Genomic DNA, 23584 nt, shown 5'->3' on the forward strand with positions numbered 1-23584 from the left:
CTCAAGGCTAGTGCTCTACCACTTGAGCCACAGTGCCACTTCTGGCTTTTTTTCTTTTTGCTTATGTGGTGCTGGGGAATCGAACCCAGGGCCTCATGCATACAAGGCAAGTGCTGTACTACTGAGCCACCTTCCCAGACCTATGTTTGAATTTTTTAACACCGAAAATACTGGTTGCTAATTACATTAACAAATTACTTTTTACTTTGTCCTACTATATAATATTTGGTAGTTTCATAATAGTAGTGCCACCAGGCAAAATGACACATACCTATAATCCCAGCGACTCATGAGGCAGAAGCAAGACAGTCTTGAGTTAGAGGCCCATTTAAGTTAAGTTATTGAGACCTTGTCTCAAAACTACAGGGGCTAGGAATGTGGCTTAATGGTAGAGTGCTTGCCTAGCATGAATGAAGCCCTGGGTTTGATTCCTCAGTACCATATATAAATAGAAAAGGCTGGAAGTGGTGCTGTGACTCAAGTGTTAGAGTACTTGAACAAAAGAAGCTCAGGAACAGTGCCCAGGCCCTGAGTTCAAGCCCCAGGACCAGCAAAAAAAATGATTAAAATAAAATAAAAGGCAAACTAACGAAGTTGGAAACATCTGCCCCACAGAATACCTTTACTAGACAGGATGAAAGGCCAGCCCTCCTTTAGCCTAACACGTGGTCATCAAAAACTGGAGTTACCAGAATAGGAAAAGAAGACAGGAAGATAGTTTTTTTTTGTGCCTGTACTGGGGCTTGAACTAATACTCAGCTTTTTTATTCATGGCTGTACTCTACTATTTGATCCATTTCTCCATTTCCAGCTTTTTGCTGGTTATTTGTCTACCCACGCTAGCTTTGAACCTCAGTCCTTAAATTTCAGCATACTGAGTAGCTAGGATTATAGTCATGAGCCACCAGCACTTGACTAGAAGATAGATCTTTAGGGTAGTAATTATCATAACTGTCTCCTGCAGAAAGCAGCTCTGCATGAAAATAACACATTCTAGAACCTATCACTTGGGGGTTTTTTTGTTTTGTTTTGTTTTTGTTTTTTTGGTCCAGTTGTGGGGCCTGAACGCTGGGCCTGGGCGCTATCCCTCAGCTCTTCAGCTCAAGGCTAGCGCTCTACCACTTGAGCCACAGCGCCACTTCCAGCTTTTTTCTTTTTGCTTATGTGGTGCTGAGGAATCAAACCCAGGGCCTCATGCATGCAAAGCAAGTGCTGTACCACTGAGCTACCTTCCCAGCCCTAGAACCTGTCACGTGGGAACACTGTTCTAAACAACCCAGTTCCAAAGGAGCTTTTGGTACCCAACCTATTTGTTTCTTGTACTTAACAACAGCAAAAACTGGTTTGAGAGTTGTAATTCTTATGTCCACGGACATAGAATACAGGCTGGCCCAGGCCTGTATTGCAGAATTATCTTCCTGGGTCCCAGCTTCCCATCTACTAGCCTACTAGAATTTGACCTTGTTGCTGGTCTGGACTTGCCATCGTCCCTGGAGAGGGGACACAGTTGGGAGCTCCAGAGCCAAGCATTGGGAGTTAGCTCTTATATTGGATAGGAAGACACTCTGGTTAAAAGGGAACTCCAAGCCTGGGCTGACAATGACCTTGCACTCTTGCAGATGGGCTATGTACGTGAATATATTCTGTGGGCAGCATCTAAATCTCAACTTCTAGCACATCAGTTTATCTGGAACATGAAAACTAACATCTACCTAGATGAAGAGGGACACCAGAAAGACCGTGAGTATTTTCTCCTCTCCTTGGGTCTCTTTCCCCATCTTCAACATTTTCAGTGGCTGCCCAAGGCCTTCATGGTCTCGGGGCCTTCTTGCAGTGCTGCCCCCTGGTAGACTACTCTCCTTCCATCCTTCGGTTACTTCTCAGCACTGAACACACAAGGCAGCAGGATCCTCCTTCACAAAGCTTGTGCAACTCCCCTTGCAGATACTATCCTGCAACCCCAGGCTGTGTGAGAGCCCCTGCGTAAGTTGCTGACTGCCTACTCAGAGCTGTCCTTTGACTAGGAGAGGAAGGGCAGCTGGCTCCGGACAGGGGACGGGAAATTCTTAGTATAGTCTCTGGACCTCTCAGACTCTTTAAAACTATTGAGATCCTCAAAAAACTTGGGTTTTTGTGGGCATAGCTAATTAGTATTAACCAGGATTAGAAATTATCTCTGAAGGGCTGGGAAGGTGGCTTAGTGGTAGAGTGCATGTTTAGCATGCATGAAGCCCTGGGTTCAATTCCTTAGTGCCAGAAATGGTGCTGTGGCTCAACTGGTAGAGTGTTAGCCTTGAGCAAAAGAAGCTCAGAGACAGTGCCCAGGCCCTGAGTTCAAGCCCCAGGACTGGAAAAAATAAAATTATCACTGAAGAATGTCTAAATTTAAATCTTACTTATATGTTAACATAAATGGCATCTTTTTTTTTGGGGGGGGGGTCCAGTCGTGGAGCCTGAACTCTGGACCTGGGCACTGTCTTTCAGTTCTTCAGCTCAAGGCTAGCACTCTACCACTTGAGCCACAGCGCCACTTCTGGCTTTTTTTCTTTTTGCTTATGTGGTGCTGGGGAATCGAACCCATGGTCTCACGCATGCAAGGCAAGCGCTCTACCACTGAGCCACCTTCCCAGCCCCATAAATGACATCTTTTGTCTGACAAGAGAAGACAGGTGGATTCTCCTCTGCTTCTGTTCTTAATCTGTTGCTGTATGCTGGATTGAAGTAAATACATGAAATTAGCCTTGCTTGGGCATGCAGATGAAAAATAAAAAGATACTTTAGTCTTTCAGGTAGCTGCAAGTTTTTGTTGATAGATAACAAACTAGTTAAATGCAATTAGTTAAAGGTTAATGGCAATGAGGCATTGGAAACCACTTCAGAGAACTCTGTGCTCTGTTCTAGTCAAGTCTCACAGCCATGCCCCAGGAAGGTTTTGAGGATTGTTATTAGTGCCGGAACCAAACCAAAGGCAAATATTCTATTACTGAGGTATGCCTCCAATCCTGGTCACACTTTTATAACATCTAACAGTGATCATTTATTGTCAACATGTTTCATGGTATAGACACATACTGCATACTCTATACCACATAACGTTCAGTCACTGAAATGTACATACAACACTGTTCCCATGAGATTATAATGGAGCTTAAAAGTTATAGCTGGGTGCTGGTGGCTCATGCCTGTAATCCTAACTACTCAGAAGGCTGAGATCTGAGGATCGCCATGGAAAGCCAGCCCAGACAGGAATGTTCATGAGACTCTTATCTCGAACCACCAAAAAGCAGAAAATGGAGCTGTGTCCCAAGTGGTAGCCTTGAGTGAAAAAGCTACGGATCAGTACCCACACCCTTAGTTCAAGCTCCAATCCACCACTAAAATATTTTAAAATAATTAAAAATAATAAAAATGAAATTCCATTAATAAGAGCTGAAGATATGGCTTAAATGCTAGAACACCAACTAAACAAGTAGAAGGCTCTCAGTTCAAGCCCCAGTACCACCAAAAAAGAAAAAGTCTTGGTAGAATTTAATAAAATTAATGATGATTGTTTCACCAGGGACATTTTCAGATGATACAACTTTTTTTATTTTTTACTGCAAGCAGGCAGCAGTAGTGACCATAATGCACATGGCCACTGCTTTGAGCTCTATGCAGGCACTCTTGTCTTTTCCCACAGTGAAGGGGAAGTTATAGTATATGGTGACCTCTTACTCTGTCCACTGAGGGCATTCCACACAGCACTAGGGCTGATAGCCTAGGCAACACTGATGGGCAGTCCTGAGGTGCCTCTGCAGTGGCCAAAGTGTTATATTGGAACTGGATCAGTGAGATACAGAAAAGCCACATTTTGAGTGGTCAGTTGGGAGTCTATTAGAAAGCCGGTGACTGCAGTCAGACTAGCATCCCAAAGAACCTGCAGCCCCAAATGCAGTTACTACAAAGCTTATAAAGGCAAAAAACACATCAAGGCAGATGTCACATGGTATGAGGACTAGCAAAACTTATTCTACTGAAGCAAGCCGTCTAGAGGGAACAATCAAGTATAAAACTAAGGGCAAGTATTCTCTGAAGCAGAACTTTCATGGAGCTAAACAACTCATGACACACCTACAATTCAAAAAATATCACCTCTATATTGTTTAACAACCTATAACACAGCTGCAGATCAAAGAAAGCCCTATATCATGTCTAGTATTCTTAGAACTGGGTGAAAATTCTCCATCATCTATTAAGATGCCAAAATGGAGATAAGGACAAGATGGCATTATGACTTAGATCCAGTATCCATATTTCAGGTGCTAGGCTCTTTTTTTTTTGTCGGTCGTGGGACTTGAACTCTGGGCCTGGGAGCTGTCCCTCAGCTCTTCAGCTCAAGGCGAGCGCTCTACCACTTGAGCTACAGTGCCACTTCCATATTTCAGTAGGAGCTCAATAGCTTTGTTTCCTCACCAGCTGACATTGGGGATCTCCTGGAACAGTTAGTAGAAGAGATCACAGGCTCCCTGTCTGGCCCCGCCAAGGATTTCTACCAGCGGGAGTTTGATTTCTTTAACAAAATCACCAATGTGTCTGCCATCATCAAGTAAGTGCAGTATTTTAGAAATGTCTTCTAGGGGTGGCTCATTTAATACCTTCCACTTGTTGGAATTGGCCTAGTAGTTTTGTCTGTTTTTTTTTGTGTGTATGTGTGAGTGTGTGTGTGTGTATGTGTGTGTTTGAGGGGGGAAGGAGTCCTGAGGCTTGAACTCAGTGTCTAGGCATTGTCCCTGAGCTTTTTTTGCTCAAGACAAGCACTCTACCACATTGAGCCACAGTTTTCTGGTGGTTAATTAGAGATGAGATTCTCATAGAGTTTCCTGCTCAGGCTGGTTTCAAACTACAATCCTTAGATCTTAGCCTCCCGAGGAGCTAGGATTACAGGTGTGAGCCACCAGTGCCTGGTTAGCCTGGGATCTTTAAAAAATGAGCAAGGGTCCTACAGCCAGGAACCTGAAGACATAATGAACAGCCAGGTAGACAGCTCTGGCTGGGTTATTCAAGGCAACATGCCTGAACACACCATTTTATTTCCTCCCTTGTCCCACAGTTCAGCCACTCACCTTCCCATGAGTTAGCCGAGGCCCTCCACTCATGTGGATCTCACATTGCACTTGGTCCTGCCTCCTTTTCGTGGGACAAGGACACTGGGTCATATGCCAGACAGGAAAGCACAGTTCTTCAGAGCTCTTTGGGTTATCTCTAGTGTATAGTCATTATGAAGCCTTGACTGAGTCTTCAGTGGCCTCTCTGGGCTGTGTGCTGAGTAGAAAAGCAATACTAATAGTTTCTAGCCCACAAAGATAACGGATAGACCCATGTGATAGTCAAGTTTGAGTTACTTTAACAAAATACTTGAGATAAAAAGAGAAAATGGCCGGGAGCCAGTGGTTCACACCTGTAATCCTAGCTACTCAGGACACAGATCTGAGATCTGAGGATCACAGTTCAAAGCCAGCCGGGGCAGAAAAGTCCATGAGACTCTTATCTACAATAAATCACTAGAAAACCAGAAGTGGCACTCTGGCTCAAGTGGTAGAGTGCTTGCCTTGAGCTGAAGAGCTCAGGGACAGCACCCAAGCCCAGAGTTCAAGCCCCACAACTGACAGAAAAAGAAAAAGAAAAACTCAGCACCAAAAAGGAAGCAAAGGGCTGGGAAGGTGGCTCAGTGGTAGAGTGCTTGCCTTGCATGCATGAGGCCCTGGGTTCCACTCCTCAGCACCACATAAGCAGAAAAAGCCGAAAGTGGCACTGTGGCTCAAGTGGAAGAGCACTAGACTTGAGCTGAAAAGCTGAGGGACAACGCCCCAGCACAGAGTTCAGGCCCCACGACCAACCAAAAAAAAGGAAGCAAAGAGGGAAGGGAAAAAGGGAAGGAGGGAAGAAAAGTGATTTTTTTTTTTTTTTTACCAGTCCTGGGACTTGAAGTCTGGACCTGGGTGCTGTCCCTGAGCTTCTTTTGCTCAAGGTGAGCTACAGCACCACTTCCAGTTTTGTTTTTTTGTTTTTGTTTTGGGTCTAGTCGTGGGGCCTGAACTCTGGGCCTGGGCGCTGTCCCTCAGCTCTTCAGCTCAAGGCTAGCGCTCTACCACTTGAGCCACAGCGCCACTTCCGGCTTTTTTCTTTTTTTCTTTTATTTTTTTTGCTTATGTGGTGTTGAGGAATCAAACCCAGGGCCTCATGCATGCAAGGCAAGCACTCTACCACTGAGCCACCTTCCCAGCCCCTTGGGTTTTTTTTTTTTTTTTTGTCTGTCATAGGGCTTGAACTCTGGGCGCTGTCCCTCAGCTCTTCAGCTCAAGGCTAGTGCTCTACCACTTGAGCCACGGTGCCACTTCCAGTTTTCTGAGTGGCTTATTAGAGATAGGAGTCTCATGGACTTTCCTGCCTGGGCTGGCTTTGAACCAGGATCCTCAGATCTCACCCTTCTGAGTACCTAGGATTACAAGTGTGATTACTGGTGCCTGGCTTGAGAAAAGTTGATTTCTTTAGGCTTTTAGTTTTGGAGCTTTTAGCCAAGGGCTAGTCCACTAGCCCTGTTACTTTTGGGCCTGTAGCAAGGCATCACATCATAGTGGGAGCACCATAGAGAGGACGCTGCTTACCTCGTAACAGTCAGAAATCAAGAGAAAGGAGACTGGTGTCCCACAATCCCCTTTAAGGGTAGACCACCAGTGTGCCAAAGAACTTTCCAGGTCAAACTATAACAGAAAGTGCATTTTCTGGCATCATCTTGTAACAGACATATGACTCCAGTTGTCTCTCATCCTTATGCTAAGGTCAAAGGTCTGAGGTCTCAAAGTCACGCAGTGGCTTCAAGTGGTAATCATAGCATTTGAGCCCAGAACTGTGGGATCCCTCAAGACAACCTACCCCTAGTACCTTAGCCAGCAACACATATACCACACACATAAGGGAAAGGCAGAAATAGAAACAGCCCCACATTGGCCCTTGGGGCCTATCTGGGCTTTTCAATGAGGAATGAAAGTCACGTGCACTGGTATTAATGTGTCCTGATGACTTGAGCCTGTCAAGGCCTTCAGGAGTTGCTGGGTATCCAATGAGAAGGGAATCTAGACAGGAGCTGTCCTGGTGTGTCTCCCAGAGGCCAAGGAGACAGCAGAGTATTTCTGTCCTGTTTCTTAGGCCCTACCCTAAAGGCGATGAGAGAAAGAAGGCTTGTCTGTCAGCTCTGTCTGAGGTGAAGGTACAGCCAGGTGAGCAGCCTCTCAGGGCAGTGTAGAGCCAGTGTGGAGACAAGGGTTTGGCCAGCCACACCACACAAATTGGGCTCACAAGTGTCTAGCACCCCAGGAATGGGCTCTTAATGCATGCAATTGTCCTTGTATTGCCTCCATTGTCTTTTTTTAAAAAAGGGATTCTGTGGGGAGAACAAATGAAGGGGTGCTGGAAGAGACATGGAGGCAGGGTGGGAAGCTTCTACGTGGGAGAATGGGACAGGCCCCACACAAGCCCTAGCGTATGTGGCAGCATCTGGGAAGGGGAGGCTTCGAGTAGCTTCCTAGAGGAGCATCTTCTGGGGTGGGTGGTTGTTTATTGGATGTCTAGAAGAATCGGTGAAGGATCACAGAGTTGGGGAGGACAGACCCACAACAAGCCACAGAATAAATCTGGTGCCACAGGAAAGGAGCAGATGTCCCTTGGTACGGCAGGGGTAACTATAGGCAGACTCTGTACGTGAGGTCTGTTCGAAATGGTATGGTCTCCCCCATGGTCATGTGAACTCCCTGTGCCTTCATTCTACCCTCACATAGGCTGCTACCTACCTAGCAACCCAGAGGCCATCGTGCTGGACATCGACTACAAGTCAGGGACACCAATGCAGAGGTAAGTACCTGCTCCTGCCCCACCCCTTCCCGAAGCTGCCTTACACAGGTTTTCCGGGCTTGGGGTTGAACTCAGCACCTCTAGATTGCTAAGCATGCAATCTACTGCAGAGCTACACCCAACCCTCTTTTTCACTGGTTATTGTTTAATATAGTTTTTTATTATTAAGGTGTTGTGCCGAGGGTGTTACCATTTCATAATCACTGGTTATTTTAAATAAGGTCTTACCTCCTACCTATTCATGTGCCTGGACCAAGATTTCACCTATTTGAGGCTTCCCCTACTTAGTAGGATTACAGGAATCAGTCAAAGTAGTTTGTATTTGACTCATCACATGTGCCATATTCCTTTTTTCTTTTTTAGTGCTGCAAAAGCCCCATATCTGGCTAAATTTAAGGTGAAACGATGTGGAGTGAGTGAACTTGAAAAAGAAGGTCAGTGAGCACTTCTGCTTTAGTTGAAGACTCAATGCTTTCCTAGCTAAGGCCAGCTGCGTTAGGCCTACTCCCCCATAAAAGCTGTCTGTTCCTGCATCTGCACATTCAGAGATGGCAGGGAACATATGCAGTGACCAACACGCCACCATGAATATATGTCAATCCAAGTCAGCTGGCCCATCCAGGAAGTTTCCTGTTGAGGCTGAGTAGCATGTGCTTTTCTGGGATACTTTGCAAATCCTCACAGCCTGGGTGTGTGTGGTCTCTGGAGGCAGGGAGTATGGCATCAAGCCAGGCATGTGGGCCCCTAGTCCCTCCAAGACAGGACCATCACCTGCCTTTTCAGCCTGGAGTGGCTTCACAGCCCTTGGTGGTGGTGGTGGTAGCTTTTCCATGGCTTGCAACTGCATCATTCCAGCTCTCCCTATCTTCTTATGGCATCTCCGCCTTAGGTATCAAACTTACTTCAAACTTACTTCTTGTTTTATTTTTTGCCAGTCCTGGGGTTTGAACTCAGGGCCTGGACTCTGTCCCTGAGCTGCTTTTACTCAAGGCTAGCACTCTACCACTTGAGCCCCAGCACCACTTCCCACTTTTTCTGTTTATGTGGTAATGAAGAATGGAACCCAGGGCTTCATGCATGCTAGGCAAGCACTCTATCACCAAGCCACATTCCAAGCCTCAAACTTCCTTCTTACAAGGACACAAGTCATTGAATTAGATACCCATGGCCCACCAGTATGACTTATTTAACTCTACAGAGACTAAATTTCCAATTGAGATTCTGTTTGAGATTTGGGGTATGAATTTAGGGGAGCACAGTTCAATCCAGCACAGAGATCTGGCCATGGTGACCAGTGTGGGGATAAGCCTTCCATGGCCTTGCACAAATTCTGATCCCTGAGTCCTCTCTTTGGCTGACACTGGGACTTGGAAAGGTTGAAAAAGCCCCTGGGCCTATCATTCTGCCAGCTGACTTGTGATGTTTCTTGGGTCCCTTATTCCCCTTAGAGCTTTGTACAAGTGATCCTCAAGATCCAGGTCTCCTCAGAGGCCTCTCACTGGCCCCCAGCTAACAGGCACTGCCTCTGCCCTATCCCCAGGTCTGCGGTGCTGCTCAGACTCGGAGGATGAGTGCAGCAGGCAGGAGGCTGACGGCCAGAAGATCTGCTGGCAAGCAGCCATCTTCAAAGTGGGGGATGACTGCCGGCAGGTAACGGAGCTAGGCTAGCAGAGCAGGCCTTTTTTCCCCCAAAGAAGTGAATCTTATATGGAGAAACAGCCATTTCCCCTCATTTGGTTCAGATGCCATGAAGTTAATTAGGGCTCCTTGCCAAACAGCCCCTGCCTGCCCTTCTACCTCTAATGCCTATCCAGAGGAACATACGAGGAGGGCAGAGCTCCTATTTAATCATATATACCCTTGCAGCGGTGTAGCATCATACCCAGCATGTCAGACTCCAGTTGTGGCCAGCTCCTTCTCTTTTGGACCTTGGCTTCTGTGCTGTATGACCCTTGAGAGCCACTGGAAAGTGTGTAGGCTGCGTTGTGAGGAGGCCGGATGTTAGCATCTCCCCCCATCTCCCTCCCCAGGATATGCTGGCCCTGCAGATCATCGACCTCTTCAAGAACATCTTCCAGCTTGTTGGCCTGGACCTCTTTGTTTTCCCTTACCGGGTGGTGGCCACTGCCCCTGGGGTAAGTTTCCTGAGCAGGAGACTGGCATGAGGCCTGTTTCTTCCCACCCGGCATTCCTCAAGGCTCACTCTTCCATCTTCCTAGTGTGGAGTGATTGAATGTATCCCCGACTGCACCTCCCGAGACCAGCTGGGCCGCCAGACCGACTTTGGCATGTATGATTACTTCACACGTCAATATGGGGATGAGTCCACCCTGGCCTTCCAGCAGGTAGCTACCCTGGTTACCCACCTGTTATCACCTGTCCCTTCCCTCTGCTGCTCCTCAGAGTTCCCCTTCATTAGCTCAAACTAGATCACCCGAGAAGAAAGTGAACCCTTGAGAATGGGAGAAAGGGCCTGGCTTACTGATCCAGGCTCTGCGTCCAAGGTGGGGCACAGCTGGCCCCTGAGCCATCGTGAGCCCACACTTTCCACACAGGCACGCTACAACTTTATCCGAAGCATGGCCGCCTACAGCCTTCTGCTGTTCCTGCTGCAGATCAAAGACAGGCACAATGGCAACATCATGCTGGACAAGAAGGGCCACATCATCCATATCGGTGAGCTGGGCCCCAGCACCACCTCCCTGTCCCCTCACCCCACAGAAGGGGGCAAGCCTGTCATGACCACCTAGCCATGAGGGTCAGGGTGGGCATTGGATTCAATTCTAAGGTCCAAGCTGTTAGCCCTCAGGCCATCCTGCTGTAGAGAGGACCTAGATGGGCAAAAGTAAGCTAAGACATGAGCTCAGGAACGGCAGCCTGAGCTTTGGGGCTCCCACCCCAGTTCCTGCCTCCATTTCCTGCTCCCTCTTCGTGTTCAGCGCTCCCCCACTATCCCCAAGAGAATATAGCCTGCTCATGGTGTTCATGGGATCCCTAGAGCCCTTTTCCTTCTTTGACCCTGCATATCCACCCAGTGACAGGCTTTGGGATTTTGCAGACTTTGGCTTCATGTTCGAAAGCTCACCGGGTGGCAACCTTGGCTGGGAGCCAGACATCAAGCTGACAGACGAGATGGTGATGATCATGGGGGGCAAGATGGAGGCCACGCCATTCAAATGGTTCATGGAGATGTGCGTCCGAGGCTACCTAGCAGTGCGGTAAGCCCTGGGGCAATGTATGGAGGGCATGAGGAACAGTGGGGACAGCCCTTTGATGCTGGCAAAGAGCATGCTCAAGCACCCTGGAGAATTAAGTGGAGAGAGAGAACCCCTTGTCTCTACCTTCTCTTGGCTTCCCTGTGCAAGTCACCTCTATCTGGGCTTTCAGCCACATCCTCCAGTCTCCCAGAACTCATTTGCCTGACACCCCCTCAGCCTTAGGCTTCCTCTTCTGGGCATCCCGTCCACCATTGCATCATAGTGCATGTCACTTAGCCAAGACCACACACGGTGTGTGGTACTCAAGTACTGTTGTCATGAATGACAGAGGACTCCACTGCTGGAGTCCTCACATGTGGGATAGGGCAGGAGCACTCAGCCCTGGTGGTGGGTCAGTGAATAGCCCCAGCAAAGCCATGTAAAGGGCTGGGGGCCCAGAACACACATGTGGGTGTCTTGGAGGGAGAGGCAGGAGTAGCAGGCTCAGGCTGGCCTGTCTTCTCTTCATCCCTCCACATCTCTCCACAGACCCTACATGGATGCAGTCGTCTCTCTGGTCACGCTCATGTTGGACACAGGCCTGCCATGTTTCCGAGGCCAGACAATCAAGTTGCTGAAGTAGGTTGCTCAGTGGATGTGCAGGCCGCATGGGGAAGTTGCCCATGGCTGAGACTACCCAGACATGGGAGCCTGCTATGTGGTTGTAACTGATAGCCATGTCCTTGGAAACCAAGATGGTCACCAACCATATTTGCAAACCATATTTGCAGGACTGTCCCAACCATGTGCTTTTAGTTTCTCAAGGATGTGGGGGGCGGGGCACCAGCCCCAGGCCCTGGGGCTGCAGTAGCTTAGCTTCCTTAAAGCTTAGTCTTCTTCACAGGGCCACTCAGGCCTGGAACATGCTGAGAAACCAGGTACTGTTCTCAGCTTTTGGGAAACAGACTGTGGTAGGTGCCATTCTAGGCCATAGCCCTTAGCTGGAAACATTTCCACAACCACTGAAGTCCAATGCACAAGCAGGACCTCCCCCTGAGAGAGGCATCAGTGGCAATGCAGCCCTACTCTTCTCTCCCCAGACACAGGTTTAGCCCCAACATGACCGAGCGGGAGGCGGCAAATTTCATCATGAAGGTGATCCAAAGCTGTTTCCTCAGCAACAGGCAAGTCACATCCCTGCCCTCTTACTTGGTCACAAAGTACTGACAGGATTGGGCGCGGAGCAGGTGACAAGGCTCCTGCTGTCCCTGAGCTGCTCTTCTTGTGGAAGACCCATGATTACTTGAGCCTTAGTGAGAGTTGTCAGGGGGCAACAGGTGCTGGTTTAGAGCACCCAGGGGAGTGCTGAGGGGAACACTTAGAAGTGAAAGGCAGGAAGCCAGAAAGAAGACCCAGAATTGCAAGGCCAAGAGCAGGGGAGGTGCTGGCAGCTTCTCCTGCAGGGTTTAGGAGTCAGCCCTCATCTACAGAGGCTGAAGTGGCTGGTACAAACAAGAGGAAGGCAGCTCTGACAGGTGAGAAAGTGAGCAACTCTAGGAATCTGGGGCTAATCCACAGAGGGAGCCCCTAAATACAAGGAAAGGAGGCTGAGCCACTCCATCCCTAAAGTAAGAGGCTAGCGGGTGGCCATCTTGCCTAAAAGGGTTGCTGGGTAAGCTAGGCACCAGTAGGTCACTCCTGTAATACTACTACTCAGAAGGCTAAGATCTGAGGATCATGGTTCAAAGCCAGCCCAGGCAGGAAAGTCCATGAGACTTTTTTTTTTTTTAATCAGTCATGGGGCTTGAACTCTGGGCTTGGGCGCTATCCTTGCACTCTTCAGCTCAAGGCAAGCGCTCTATCGCTTGAGCCACAGCGTGACTTCCGGTTTTCTAGTGGTTTATTGGAGATAAGAGTCTCCTGGACTTTCCTGCCCAGGCTGGCTTTGAACCACGATCATCAGATCTCGGCCTCCTGAGTAGCTAGGATTACAGGCGTGAGCCACTGGCGCCTGGCTCCATGAGACTCTTTTTATTTGGTGGGGGGGGGGGGGGTCCAGTCATGGGGCCTGAACTCTGGGCCTGGGAGCTGTCTCAGCTCTTCAGCTCAAGGCTAATGCTCTACCACTTGAGCCACAGCGCCACTTCCGGCTTTTTTCTTTTTGCTTATGTGGTGCTGAGGAATCAAACCCAGGGCCTCAGGCATGCAAGGCAAGCGCTCTACCACTGAGCCACCTTCCCAGCCCCTCCATGAGACTCTTATCTCCAATTAACCACCAGAAAACTAGAAGTGGCACTGTGGCTCAAGTGGTAGAGCGCTCACTTTGAGCTGAAGAGGTGAGGGACAGAGCCCAGGCCCAGAGTTCAAGTCCCATGACCAACAACAACAAAAAAATGCCTGAGCTGGGCACTGGTGGCTCACGCCTGTAATCTTAGCTATTCAGGAGGCTGAGATGTGAGGATCGTGATTCAAAGGCAGCCTGGGCAGGAAAGTCTGTGAGACTCTTAACTCCAGTTATCCACCAGAAAACCAGAAGTGGCATTGTAGCTCAAGTGGTAGAGCATTAGCCTTGGGCTGAAGAGCTCAGGGAAAGTGCCCAGGCCCAGAGTTCAAGCTCCACAGCCACTACCACCACCAGCAACAACAAAAAAAGCCTGAGCCTGAGAGGAAAACAGAGAAGTTTCCCTGACTGCCCACAAGATCTGCTGCCCTAATCAGGGCAGTGTAAAAAGGGCAGAGCAGGCTCAGCAGGCTACTAGGCACAGAGAAGACAGAAGTGGAAGCTCAGAGCCATCATGAGAACACCAGGGGAAATGGCCAATGACATCTCTTAAGGGTATGAAGGCGGTCTGAGAAACAGAACAAGTGAGGGTCTAAGATGTAGTAAAACAGGTCCAGGCTGAGTGAGAAGGCTGAGAATATGAAGGGGGCCAGGTTGAGGTCCAGGAGCTAGGTGGCAAAGGAAGATGGGTAGGGCTGGGAAGATGGCTCAGTGGTAGAGCGCTTGCCTTGCATGCCTGAGGCCTTGGGTTCGATTCCTCAGCACCACATAAGCAAAAGGAAAAAAGCGGGAAGTGGCTCTGTGGCTCAAGTGGTAGAGCACTAGCCTTGAGCTGAAGAGTTGAGGGACAGCGCCCAGGCCCAGAGTTCAGGCCCCACGACTGGACCCAAAAAAAAAAAAGGAAGACGGGTAAACCTTTCATTATGTCCCCTTGGTCTTCCAGGAGCCGGACCTACGACATGATCCAGTACTATCAGAATGATATCCCCTACTAAGGAGGGACTTTCTGAAGTCCAGCCCCTCTGCCCTGAGCCACCCATTCTGAAGCCTCCTCAATCATGGAGCCTGTGAGCACTCCCACCCCTTGATGCCCCAAGAGGCCCCACCTTGTGGTCACTGGGTGAGCTGCCTGCAGCCCCATCATCTCACCCAGCAGGGTTGTTTTATAGTAAAAAGAACTGCAGCCCTCAGCAGCTGAGCTGCTCCCTAGGCGTGGCATGAGTGTGGCAGTGCTTCGGTGACACCAGAGAGACTGAGTCGACAATCGTGATGGTGCTGTCTGCGCACAGGTGTGAAATTGTCTGCACTGGACACGCTCCCTGCCTGTCTTCTTACATAGGTACATGAAGTATTTTCTTGTGTATAAGAAAAAAATGCAACTTAATATTTAACCAATGTGTACAAAATAAAAACCCCAAAATGTGCTGTATTGGAAAGTGCCTGGCTGGGTTAATGGCACGCAGCGGGTAGAGTGGGTGAGGATGGTTCCTAGCCAAATGCCCATGTCTTCTTCAGGGCCAAGGACCTCACAGTCCAGGCTGTGATTATGTCTTAAATTTCACACAGACCTATCAAAAATAACTAAGTCAGATGCTAGTGGCTCACACTTGTAATCCTAACATCTTAGGAGATTTGAGGATCAAGGTTCAAAGCCAGCCTGGGTAGAAAAGTCTGAAAGATTCCATCTCAGACAAAACACACTGTGGACAGCACAGTGCTAGACTGGAGAAATGGCTCAAGTGGTAGTTGTTCTTGAGGCCCTGAGTTCAAACCCCGGTATCACCAAAAAAATTATTCAGAAGAAAATGTAACAAATGTCTGAATTACATTTGAATGTCATGACAAATGTCTCAATGAATTGTGTGTGTGTGTGTGTATGTATGTATGTATGTTTGCATGCCAGTCGTGGGGCTTAGATTCAAGCCTGGGCCTGTCCCTGAATGTTTTTGTTGAAGGACAGCACTCTACCACTTGAGCTACACCTCCACTTAATTGTAGATAACTGTGGATTTTCCTGCCTGGATTGGTTTTGAAAGTCCATTTTCAGATCTCAACCTCCAGAGCAGCTAGGATTACAGGCATGAGCCACCAGCACCTAGCTAAGAATAGATTCTTTAAAACTCAAAACACATGAGTCCATAGACAAATTTAATTTCTATCACCCATAATTTTTTTTAAAATTAAAAAATGAGGGCTGGGAAGGTGGCTCAGTGGTAGAGCACTTGCCTTGCATGCTCAAGGCCCTGGGTTCGATTCCTCAGCACCACATAAGCAAAAAGAAAAAAGCCGGAAGTGGCGCTGTGGCTCAAGTGGTAAAGTGCTAGCTTTGAACTGAAGAGCTGAGGGATAGTGCCCAGGCCCAGAGTTCAGGCCCCATGACCGGACCCAAAAAAAAAAATTAAAAAATGAAATGTCTACAGAGAAGGCAAGATAGCCTCTGTAAGCTGAGCTTTTGGGAGGTATAGGCAAGAAAATGTCAATTTAGCCTGGGCAACACATAGAGACCTTGACCCTGAAAAACAAAAGTAGGCTAAGGGCATGGTTCAAGTGATCTAAGAGCACCTGACTAAGACAAACAAGACCGCGAGTTCAAACCCCAGAATCTAAATAAAAAATATCCATCAGCATTTGTGTCAGATGAAACCCTGTACCTGTGGCTCATGTCTATAATCCTAGCTACTCAAGAAACTGAGAGCCGGGCGCTGGTGGCTCACGCCTGTAATCCTAGCTACTCAGGAGGCTGAGATCTGAGGATCGAGGTTCAAAGCCAGCCCGGGCAGGAGAGACCGTGAGACTCCTATCTCCAATAAACCACCAGAAAACCGGAAGTGGCGCTGTAGCTCAAGTGGTAGAAGCGCTCGCCTTGAGCTGAAGAGCACAGGGACAGCGCCCAGGCCCAGAGTTCAAGCCCCACGACCGACAAAAAAAAAAAAAAGAAAGAAACTGAGATCTGAAGATCATGGTCTGAAGACAGCCCAGGCATTTATCTCCAATTAACCACCAAAAAGTTGGAACTGGAACTGTAGCTCAGGTGATAAGAGGCTTGCATTGAGCAAAAGAGGTCAAAGATAGTGCCTAAGTTATGAGTTCAAGCCTCAAGACTGGCACACACACACAAAATTGACTGGTAAAACATACCTAAAATATGAAAACATTTGAGAAGTAGGAAAAGATAACTTGTGGTCAGTATGCTTTTTTGACTGTGATAGTTAACCTCTGAATATTGATGTACTTGTAAATAATAATGTCAGACTCCATTTTCTAGCAAGTATTAATGCTTAACATCTGAGAAAAACCTGGGACTGGGAATGTGGCTTACTGGTAGAGTGCTTACCTTGCATGCATGAAATCCTGGGTTTGATTCCTCAGTACTACATACACAGAAAAGGCTAGAAGTGGTGCTGTGGCTCAAGTGGTAGAGTGCTAGCCTAGAGCAAAAGAAGCTCAGGGATAGTGTCCAGGCCCTGAGTTCAAGCCCCAGGACTGGCAAAAAACCTGATCTGGAGACGTGGCTCAAGTAGTAGAGTACCAGCCTTGAGCAAAAACAGGACAGTTCCCTGGTCGCCAGTACCAGCGTGTATACACAAAGCAAAAAACATTCCACATAACAAAATCAGCTCGTGTCAGTAATCCTACTCACTCAGGATACTAAGATGTTCAAAGCCAGCCCAGGCAGGAAAAGTCCATAACTCCATGAGACTCTTTATCTCCAGATAACTATCATAAGGCTTTTAGTGGAGCTTTGTTTCAAGTGGTAGAGCACCAGCCCACACACACACACAATTTTCCACAAAACAAAACATTCATTTTTAAACAATCTACTGTGGCTCAGACCTGTAATGCTACCTCCTCAGGAGGCTGAGATTAGAGGGTGCAGATTCAAAGCCAGCCCAGGCAGGAAAGTTCATGAGACTCATCTGCAATTAACCACTAAAAACAAATCTGGAAATGAAGCAAAAGCACATCAAGGACAGCACCCAGACCCTGGGTTCAAGCCCCCAACTAGCTAAATAAATAACTACATCGCCCAGGCACACAGGAAAGGATCCATAGAGACATACCCAGCCGCTGAAGAATGAGAACTACAGAACTCCTCTCAGCCTACAACTTGGGATAAAGGTTGGTGGCCTCCATGCAACAGCGGAGGTGTGGGGCCTGGCACCGCTACCCGACTCGGGCCTGCTGAGCTTAGGTGCTAGGGACGGTGGCTGGGTCCCATGGGACACGGAGGCCCCATCGCGGCCACCCCCTACGCACGCCCCAGAAACCACACGGACACTGAAGTCCAGACAGCAGGCATGATGTGCGTTAGGCAGGCAGCAGACCGCGCACGCGCAGTTCGAGCAGCGGGGACAGCGTGTAGCGCAGCCGTCGGAAGGCGACCTCCGAGCTGAGGTGCGGGAGGCCCGGCAAGTCGGGCCTCGTCAGCACCATGTAGAGCAGCGGCAGCGCCAGGAAACCGAGTGGGAGCAGCAGCAGTGTCTGCAGCGCGCTCAGTGCCCACAGCCTGCCAGGGACCGGAGGACAGACAGACAGACGGGCAGATGGGCGGCGGCCAGGAGAGGCACCAAGAGGGGGAACTGGAGCCCGCGCACCCTCCGCTGGGCTCACCTGATGCTCCCCACGCCTAGCAGTCGCTTCTCCTACAAAGAAGGAGCAACGTCCAGGTCTCTCCTGGAGAGGCTGAATCCCGCTCCAGCCCCGAGCCCGCCCGACCCGGCCGGCGCTCACGCAGTCCGCCCTGGCCACCTCTTCCATGAGCGAGCCGGTACAGGCCTGCGCCCGACGGGGCTGCGAGCTCCACCTGCAAGGCAGGTACTGGAGGTGAGCCACCTGCCACGGGCCCCACCCGCGTCCGCACCCCTCATCCCGCTCTTCCAGCTCCCTTACACTTCCGGGCCTCCTCGCGAAGCCTCCAGCGCAGCCGCCGCCTCCATCACCTTCCCCTGCAGCTCCTGGAGGAACGGGAGTGAGGAGTGGGCCACAGTGCATACAGAAGTGACTGGGTGGCTCACGCCTGTAATGCTGCCTACTCAGGAGGTTGAACTCTGAGGATCATGGTTCAAAGCCAGCCTAGGCAGGTAAACTACATGCAACGCTTTTCTCAATTCATCACCACCTTCGGCTCCAGTGGTAGAGCACCAGCTCTGAGCGAAAAAGCTAAGGGACAGACTCCAGGCCCTGAGTTCACACACACACACACACACACACACACACGAGTTCTCAGGGAGGCACACCTGCAAAACCCCGCTCTGCTCCTGGAAGCTGGCCCACGCCTCTTCGGTCCGCTGTGCGCCCTAGGGGTACGAGGAGTCTTGATTAAACGTGAGGGGCCCCCTTCCCTCCACAATCTAGCTCTGAAGCCTGCCCTCCCCACAAGACCCCAGCTCCTCTCACCTGCTGCAAGGCTTCAGCTTGCCTGGTATACTTGGCCTCCGCCAACTCCAGCTGTTTCTTCCGAAGGATCCAAGAAATGTTAAAAGCCAAACGGGCGGTTCCGGGGCCTCAGAGCCGCGCCCAGCTCGACGCTCCGCGGCCGCGCCCACGGCTCCGCCCTCGCCCCCTCCTGAGCCCCACCTCAGTACCTGCAACGCTACCAGTTGGGTCCCTAGTTGTTGCTCCGCGCGCTGCTGGCTCAGCTGTTCGCCTCCGTAGTAAAAGAGCTGGGGACCAGGCTTGTGAGTCCAGGGCTCACGGGGCACCTTAAGGGACAGGGGACCGGACGGGCGATAGAAGCTGCCCCAGCCCCTGACTTACCTGACTGGACAGCTCCTCCCACTGCTCCTGCAGCATCTGGTTGTGAAGCTCCTGAGAGGAGAATCAAGAGCCGGGTGGGATCTCTGCCCGCCCCGCCCCCTGGCCCCGCCCCGCTCCGCCCCCCGCAGGCCCGGGCCCCGCCCCCACCAGATCTTGTTTGCGCCGCTCCTCCTCCTCCAGCAGTCCCCGAACCCGCTCCACGCGCTCCCGCGCCGCCTCCCGCGCTTCCCCTCGTAGCGCCCGCGTCGCTTGGCTGCGCCTCCGCTGCAGACTACGGATGAGAACTTAAGAGTGCTGCGGGCAGGGTGCGGGGCGCTCAGGATCCCGCTGCTGGTCCTGCCCCGCCGGTGCTACGGACAGGACCTGCCTCCCACACCACCGTTGGGGTGTCGGACCCGGCCCTCCCTCCCCCTAGGAGGACTGGCCCAGTCCCGATGGCCACGAGGGGTGGGCCCGACACTCTGGGATGCCCCGCCCCCGACTCCGCACCGTCCGGGGCAGGGCCGGTTCTCACGCACGCGCTGCCCCTCACCCCGCCCCGAGCGCTCGCTGCGCACCTGCGCTCGTGCTCGCGCAGGTCCTGGAGGCGCGCGGTGAGGCTCTCGCTCTCGGCCTCCAGCCCGCGCACCAGTTCCTCCAGCTCCTGCTTCCGCAGTCGCCCGTCCCGGTTGTCCTTCTGCAGCTGCAGCAGCTGCTCCTGGGGCTCAGCCATGATTCCAGAGCTCTACAGAGTCTTTCCTGGCTCTTCTCCGGTCTCTCGCTGGGGAAACCGACTCACTGTCGGCGTCACAATGGACGCCAGAGGGCGCCCCAACTCACTCGCTCCGCCCACCCCCAGCCGAACCCGACGCGGGCCAAGCCGGATCACAGATCAGCATAAAATGTTATCAAAGAACGACAATTAGGCCGGCGCTGTGGCTCACGCCTGTCATCCTAGCTACTCAGGAGGCTGAGATCTGAGGATCGCGGTTCAAAACCAGCCCGAGCAGGAAAGTCCGTGACACTCTTTTCTCCAATAAACCATTAGAAAACCGGAAGTGGCGCTGTGGCTCAAGTGGTAGAGCGCTCGCCTTGAGCTGAAGAGCTGAGGGACAGCGCCCAGGCCCAGAGTTCAAGCCCCACGACCCACAGAAAAGAAAAAAAAAGTTAATGAAAGCCCAGTGAAAGGTTAATAAACTGCTCATATCAAACGCACGTAAACCAAAGCAAGATTAGTTTCCCCATATGCAAATGGTACTTGATAAACCTTTCTTTCTTCTGGAAAAAAAACTATTAAGAACCAGAAATATGTCCGTGTCTTTTTTTTTTTTTTTGGTCGGTCCTGAGGTTTGAACTCTGGGCCTGGGCGCTGTCCCTCAGCTCAACTCAAGACTCGCGCTCTACCACTTGAGCCACTGCGCCACTTCCAGTTTTCTGGTGGTTTATTGGAGATAAGAGTCTCACGGAACATTGGGACATGTGCAGCCTCAAGGGGTGTCTGTAGTGGACTTTGTGCGGTTTGAATGTGGAGAAAGTGAAGAGACAGTAGAAGCAGAATAGGTTCCAAGCACTTTGGGCCTAGAATGTAATAATTACTCAAGTTATTTCCTAAGCATCTTTACCCCCAGAATTTGTTTTTCTGGTGAATTTATAGTGAAATTACATGCTCATGAGTAAGCTTATTAAATAAATACAAGAGTATAAAAAAAAAAGCCTCACGGACTTTCCTGCCCAGGCTGCCTTTGAACCATGATCCTCAGATCTCAGTCTCCTGAGTAGCTAGGATTACAGGCGTGAGCCACCAGCACCCGGCTCTCTCTCTCTTTTAAAATAGGATTTCACCTGTGTAGCGCAGACTGGCCTCTGATCTCAGTCCTCCTGCCTCAGCTTCCCAGGTGCTGGAATTATAGATGGGCTCACACAGGCCCACCTTGTTTTTTGTTTTTATTGTCCATCCTGGGACTTGAACTCTGGGCCTGGGCACTGTCCTCAGTTCTTCAGCTCAAAGTGAGCGCTCTACCACTTCAGCCACTGGGCCACTTCTGGTTTTCTGGTGGTTTATTGGAGATGAGAGTCTCATGGCCTGGGCTGGCTTTGAACTATGATCCTCAGATCTCAGCCTCCTGAGTAGCTAGGATTACAGATGTGAGCCACGGGTGCCCAGCCAGGCTGCCTTTGAACTGTAATCCTCAGATCTGTCACCTTAGTCAGGATTACAGGTGTGAGCTACAGGTGCCCAGCTTGACTGACTGAATTTTGTGGTGCTGGGAATAGAACTCAAGGCCTTGACACATATCAGGCAAGCTACTACCATTGAGCTGTATCGTTGGTTCCTGAGAAATGCTGTTCTTTTCTTTTTCTTCCCTAGGTTCAAGACCACTGCATGAACTCGGTACCTGCAGCCATTTTCACTCCTAGGCTAGTGCTCTACCAACTGAGTGACACTTCCAACACCAGAACTTTGTGGGGGGAGAGGAGGTTGTTTTTTGTTTTTTTACAATGCTGAGGCTTGAACTCAGGGCCTTGGCACTGTCTGTGAGCTTCTTTTTCACAAGGCTAGCACTCTACCACTTAAGCCATAGCACCAATTCTGGATTTTTCTGTTTATGTGGTGCTGAGGAGTCAAACCCAGGGCTTCATGCATGCTAGGCAAGCACTCTACTACTAAGCCACATTCCCAGTCCAGAATTTTGTTCTTTTTTTTTTGTCTTTTTTTGTTGTTGTTGGTCATGGGGCTTGAACTCTGGGCCTGGGCGCTGTCCCTGTGCTCTTCAGCTCAAGGCGAGCGCTCTACCACATGCCACAGCACCACTACCGGCTTTCTAGTGGTTTACTGGAGATAAGAGTTTCACAGACTAGGGCTGGGAAGGTGGCTCAGTGGTAGAGCGCTTGCCTTGCATGCATGAGGCCCTGGGTTCGATTCCTCAGCACCACATAAGCAAAAAGAAAAAAGCCGGAAGTGGCACTATCGCCAAGTGGCAGAGCGCTAGCCTTGAGCTGAAGAGCTGAGGGACAGCGCCCAGGCCCAGAGTTCAGGCCCCCCGACCAGACCCAAAAAGAAAAAAAGTCTCACGGACTTTCCTGCTCGGGCTGGCTTTGAACCACCATCCTAAGATCTCAGCCTCCTGAGTAGATCTTGGGGAGCAACCATTTAGGTTCTGTCATTTCTCTTCCAGATGAATATTAAATTTACTTAGATTTTTTTGTGTGTGTATCAGTTGTGGGGCTTGAAATGGTGTGGGTGTTGTCCCTGAGCTTATTCACTGAAAGCTAGCATTTTATCACTGTGTGCCACAGCACCACTTCCAGTTTTCTCATGGCTAATTGGAGTTAAAAGTCTCACAGACTTTCCTACTCAGGCTGGCTTTGAACCACCATCCTCAGATCTCAGCCTCTATAGTAGCTAGGATTACAGACATAAGCCACTGGCACCCAGCTAGACCTTTATTTATTTTGTTGTCGGTCCTGGAACTTGAACTCAGGCACTGGGCACTGTCCCTGAGCTTTTATGCTCAAAGAGCCACAACTCCATTTCTGGCCTTCTGGTGGTTAATTGGTGATACAGTCTCACGGATTTGCTGCCCAGGCTGGCTTCAAACCACTATCTTCAGATCTCAGCCTCCTGAGTAGTTAGCCATGAGCTACCAGTGCCCAACTTTAGAGCTATTTCAAACAGGGTCTTCTGCTGTGTAGCAAAGGCTGGCTTAGAACTCTCCATCCTCCTGCCGCAGTGTCTGGAGTCCTCAGATTACAGACACAGGTGTAAAAAAGCACATTTGTGATACCTATTAGAGGTGAAGAATGGATACTTTCCACTATTTAATTATCTGCCTTGGGAACAAAACATTTCTGTCCATTTATATGAACTGAATATGAAATGACCATCAGTGTCATGTGTTGAACACTTGGTCCCCAACCGGTGGTGCTATTTTGGGAAACTGTAGACATTTTAAGAAGAGCCTTACTGGAGGAAACCACTACAGGCATTAACTTGTGTATGTATATATGCCCATACGACACCCACAAAACCACAAATGTGCATGCCAATATTGGGGTTTGAACTCAAAGCCGCATATTCTTGCGCATCTTGCTTGATTACAGCTGATCCACTACCACTTGTGTCTTGCCTTTAGTCCAGCATTCTACTAATTGGAGATCAAGTCTCAAGACTTTTCTTCTCTAGGCCGGCTTCAAAATTCAATCCTCTCAAGTCTCAACTTCCTAAGTAGGCAGTATTACAGGTGTGAGGATCACACTTGTGTTTTCTAAAGGCCATTGTGGCATACAGGTGGTAGAGGCTGAGCTGTGTCCCTTCAGATTCACATGTCCTTTGATTTAGTTAGAATGTGACTTATTTGGAGACAGGGTCTTTCCAGAAGTAATCACAATTTTAAGAGATAGGAATTTGGGTATGGCTTGGAAGTACAGAGGAGAGTCCAGCGTTCCATCCCCAGCATTGCACAAAAGAAAGCCCCATTCTTCT

General features: G+C 49.8%; 2 protein-coding genes across 2 annotated transcripts in view; one reads left to right on the forward strand and one right to left on the reverse strand.

Moving 5' to 3' along the window:
• Positions 1-14801, forward strand: part of Pi4ka (phosphatidylinositol 4-kinase, catalytic, alpha) — a 132916-nt gene extending 118115 nt beyond the window's left edge. The window contains exons 41-53 of the mRNA XM_013031515.1: positions 1620-1740; positions 4456-4585; positions 7186-7256; positions 7815-7887; positions 8251-8321; positions 9428-9537; positions 9918-10022; positions 10107-10232; positions 10443-10563; positions 10946-11105; positions 11634-11723; positions 12185-12268; positions 14309-14801. Of these exons, the coding sequence (XP_012886969.1) occupies positions 1620-1740; positions 4456-4585; positions 7186-7256; positions 7815-7887; positions 8251-8321; positions 9428-9537; positions 9918-10022; positions 10107-10232; positions 10443-10563; positions 10946-11105; positions 11634-11723; positions 12185-12268; positions 14309-14360 (1314 nt within the window). The 3' untranslated portion in view covers positions 14361-14801. The remainder of the gene's footprint in view (positions 1-1619; positions 1741-4455; positions 4586-7185; positions 7257-7814; positions 7888-8250; positions 8322-9427; positions 9538-9917; positions 10023-10106; positions 10233-10442; positions 10564-10945; positions 11106-11633; positions 11724-12184; positions 12269-14308) is intronic.
• A 2872-nt stretch (positions 14802-17673) lies between these two features.
• Tmem191c (transmembrane protein 191C) lies at positions 17674-19836 on the reverse strand. Its single transcript, XM_013031555.1, has 10 exons — positions 19680-19836; positions 19270-19393; positions 19123-19173; positions 18951-19028; positions 18763-18819; positions 18603-18662; positions 18256-18320; positions 18097-18169; positions 17977-18008; positions 17674-17872 (listed from the first exon to the last, which is right to left on the reverse strand). The coding sequence occupies exons 1-10, from the start codon at positions 19832-19834 to the stop codon at positions 17674-17676; spliced, it is 894 nt and encodes a 297-aa protein (XP_012887009.1). The 5' UTR covers positions 19835-19836.
• Between the last annotated feature and the right edge of the window lie 3748 nt (positions 19837-23584).

This window comes from Dipodomys ordii, unplaced genomic scaffold, assembly GCF_000151885.1.
Source record: "Dipodomys ordii isolate 6190 unplaced genomic scaffold, Dord_2.0 Scaffold141, whole genome shotgun sequence".
Lineage (NCBI taxonomy): Eukaryota > Metazoa > Chordata > Mammalia > Rodentia > Heteromyidae > Dipodomys > Dipodomys ordii.

Excerpts from the sequence above, each read along its gene's own strand:
- Tmem191c (XM_013031555.1), bottom strand. The coding sequence starts at position 19,834 with ATGGCTGAGCCCCAGGAGCAGCTGCTGCAGCTGCAGAAGGACAACCGG. Across the intron at positions 19,394-19,679 it reads CTGCGCGAGCACGAGCGCAG|TCTGCAGCGGAGGCGCAGCC; the intron begins GTGCGCAGCGAG and ends TCTCATCCGTAG. Across the intron at positions 17,873-17,976 it reads CTAGGCGTGGGGAGCATCAG|GCTGTGGGCACTGAGCGCGC; the intron begins GTGAGCCCAGCG and ends GGTCCCTGGCAG.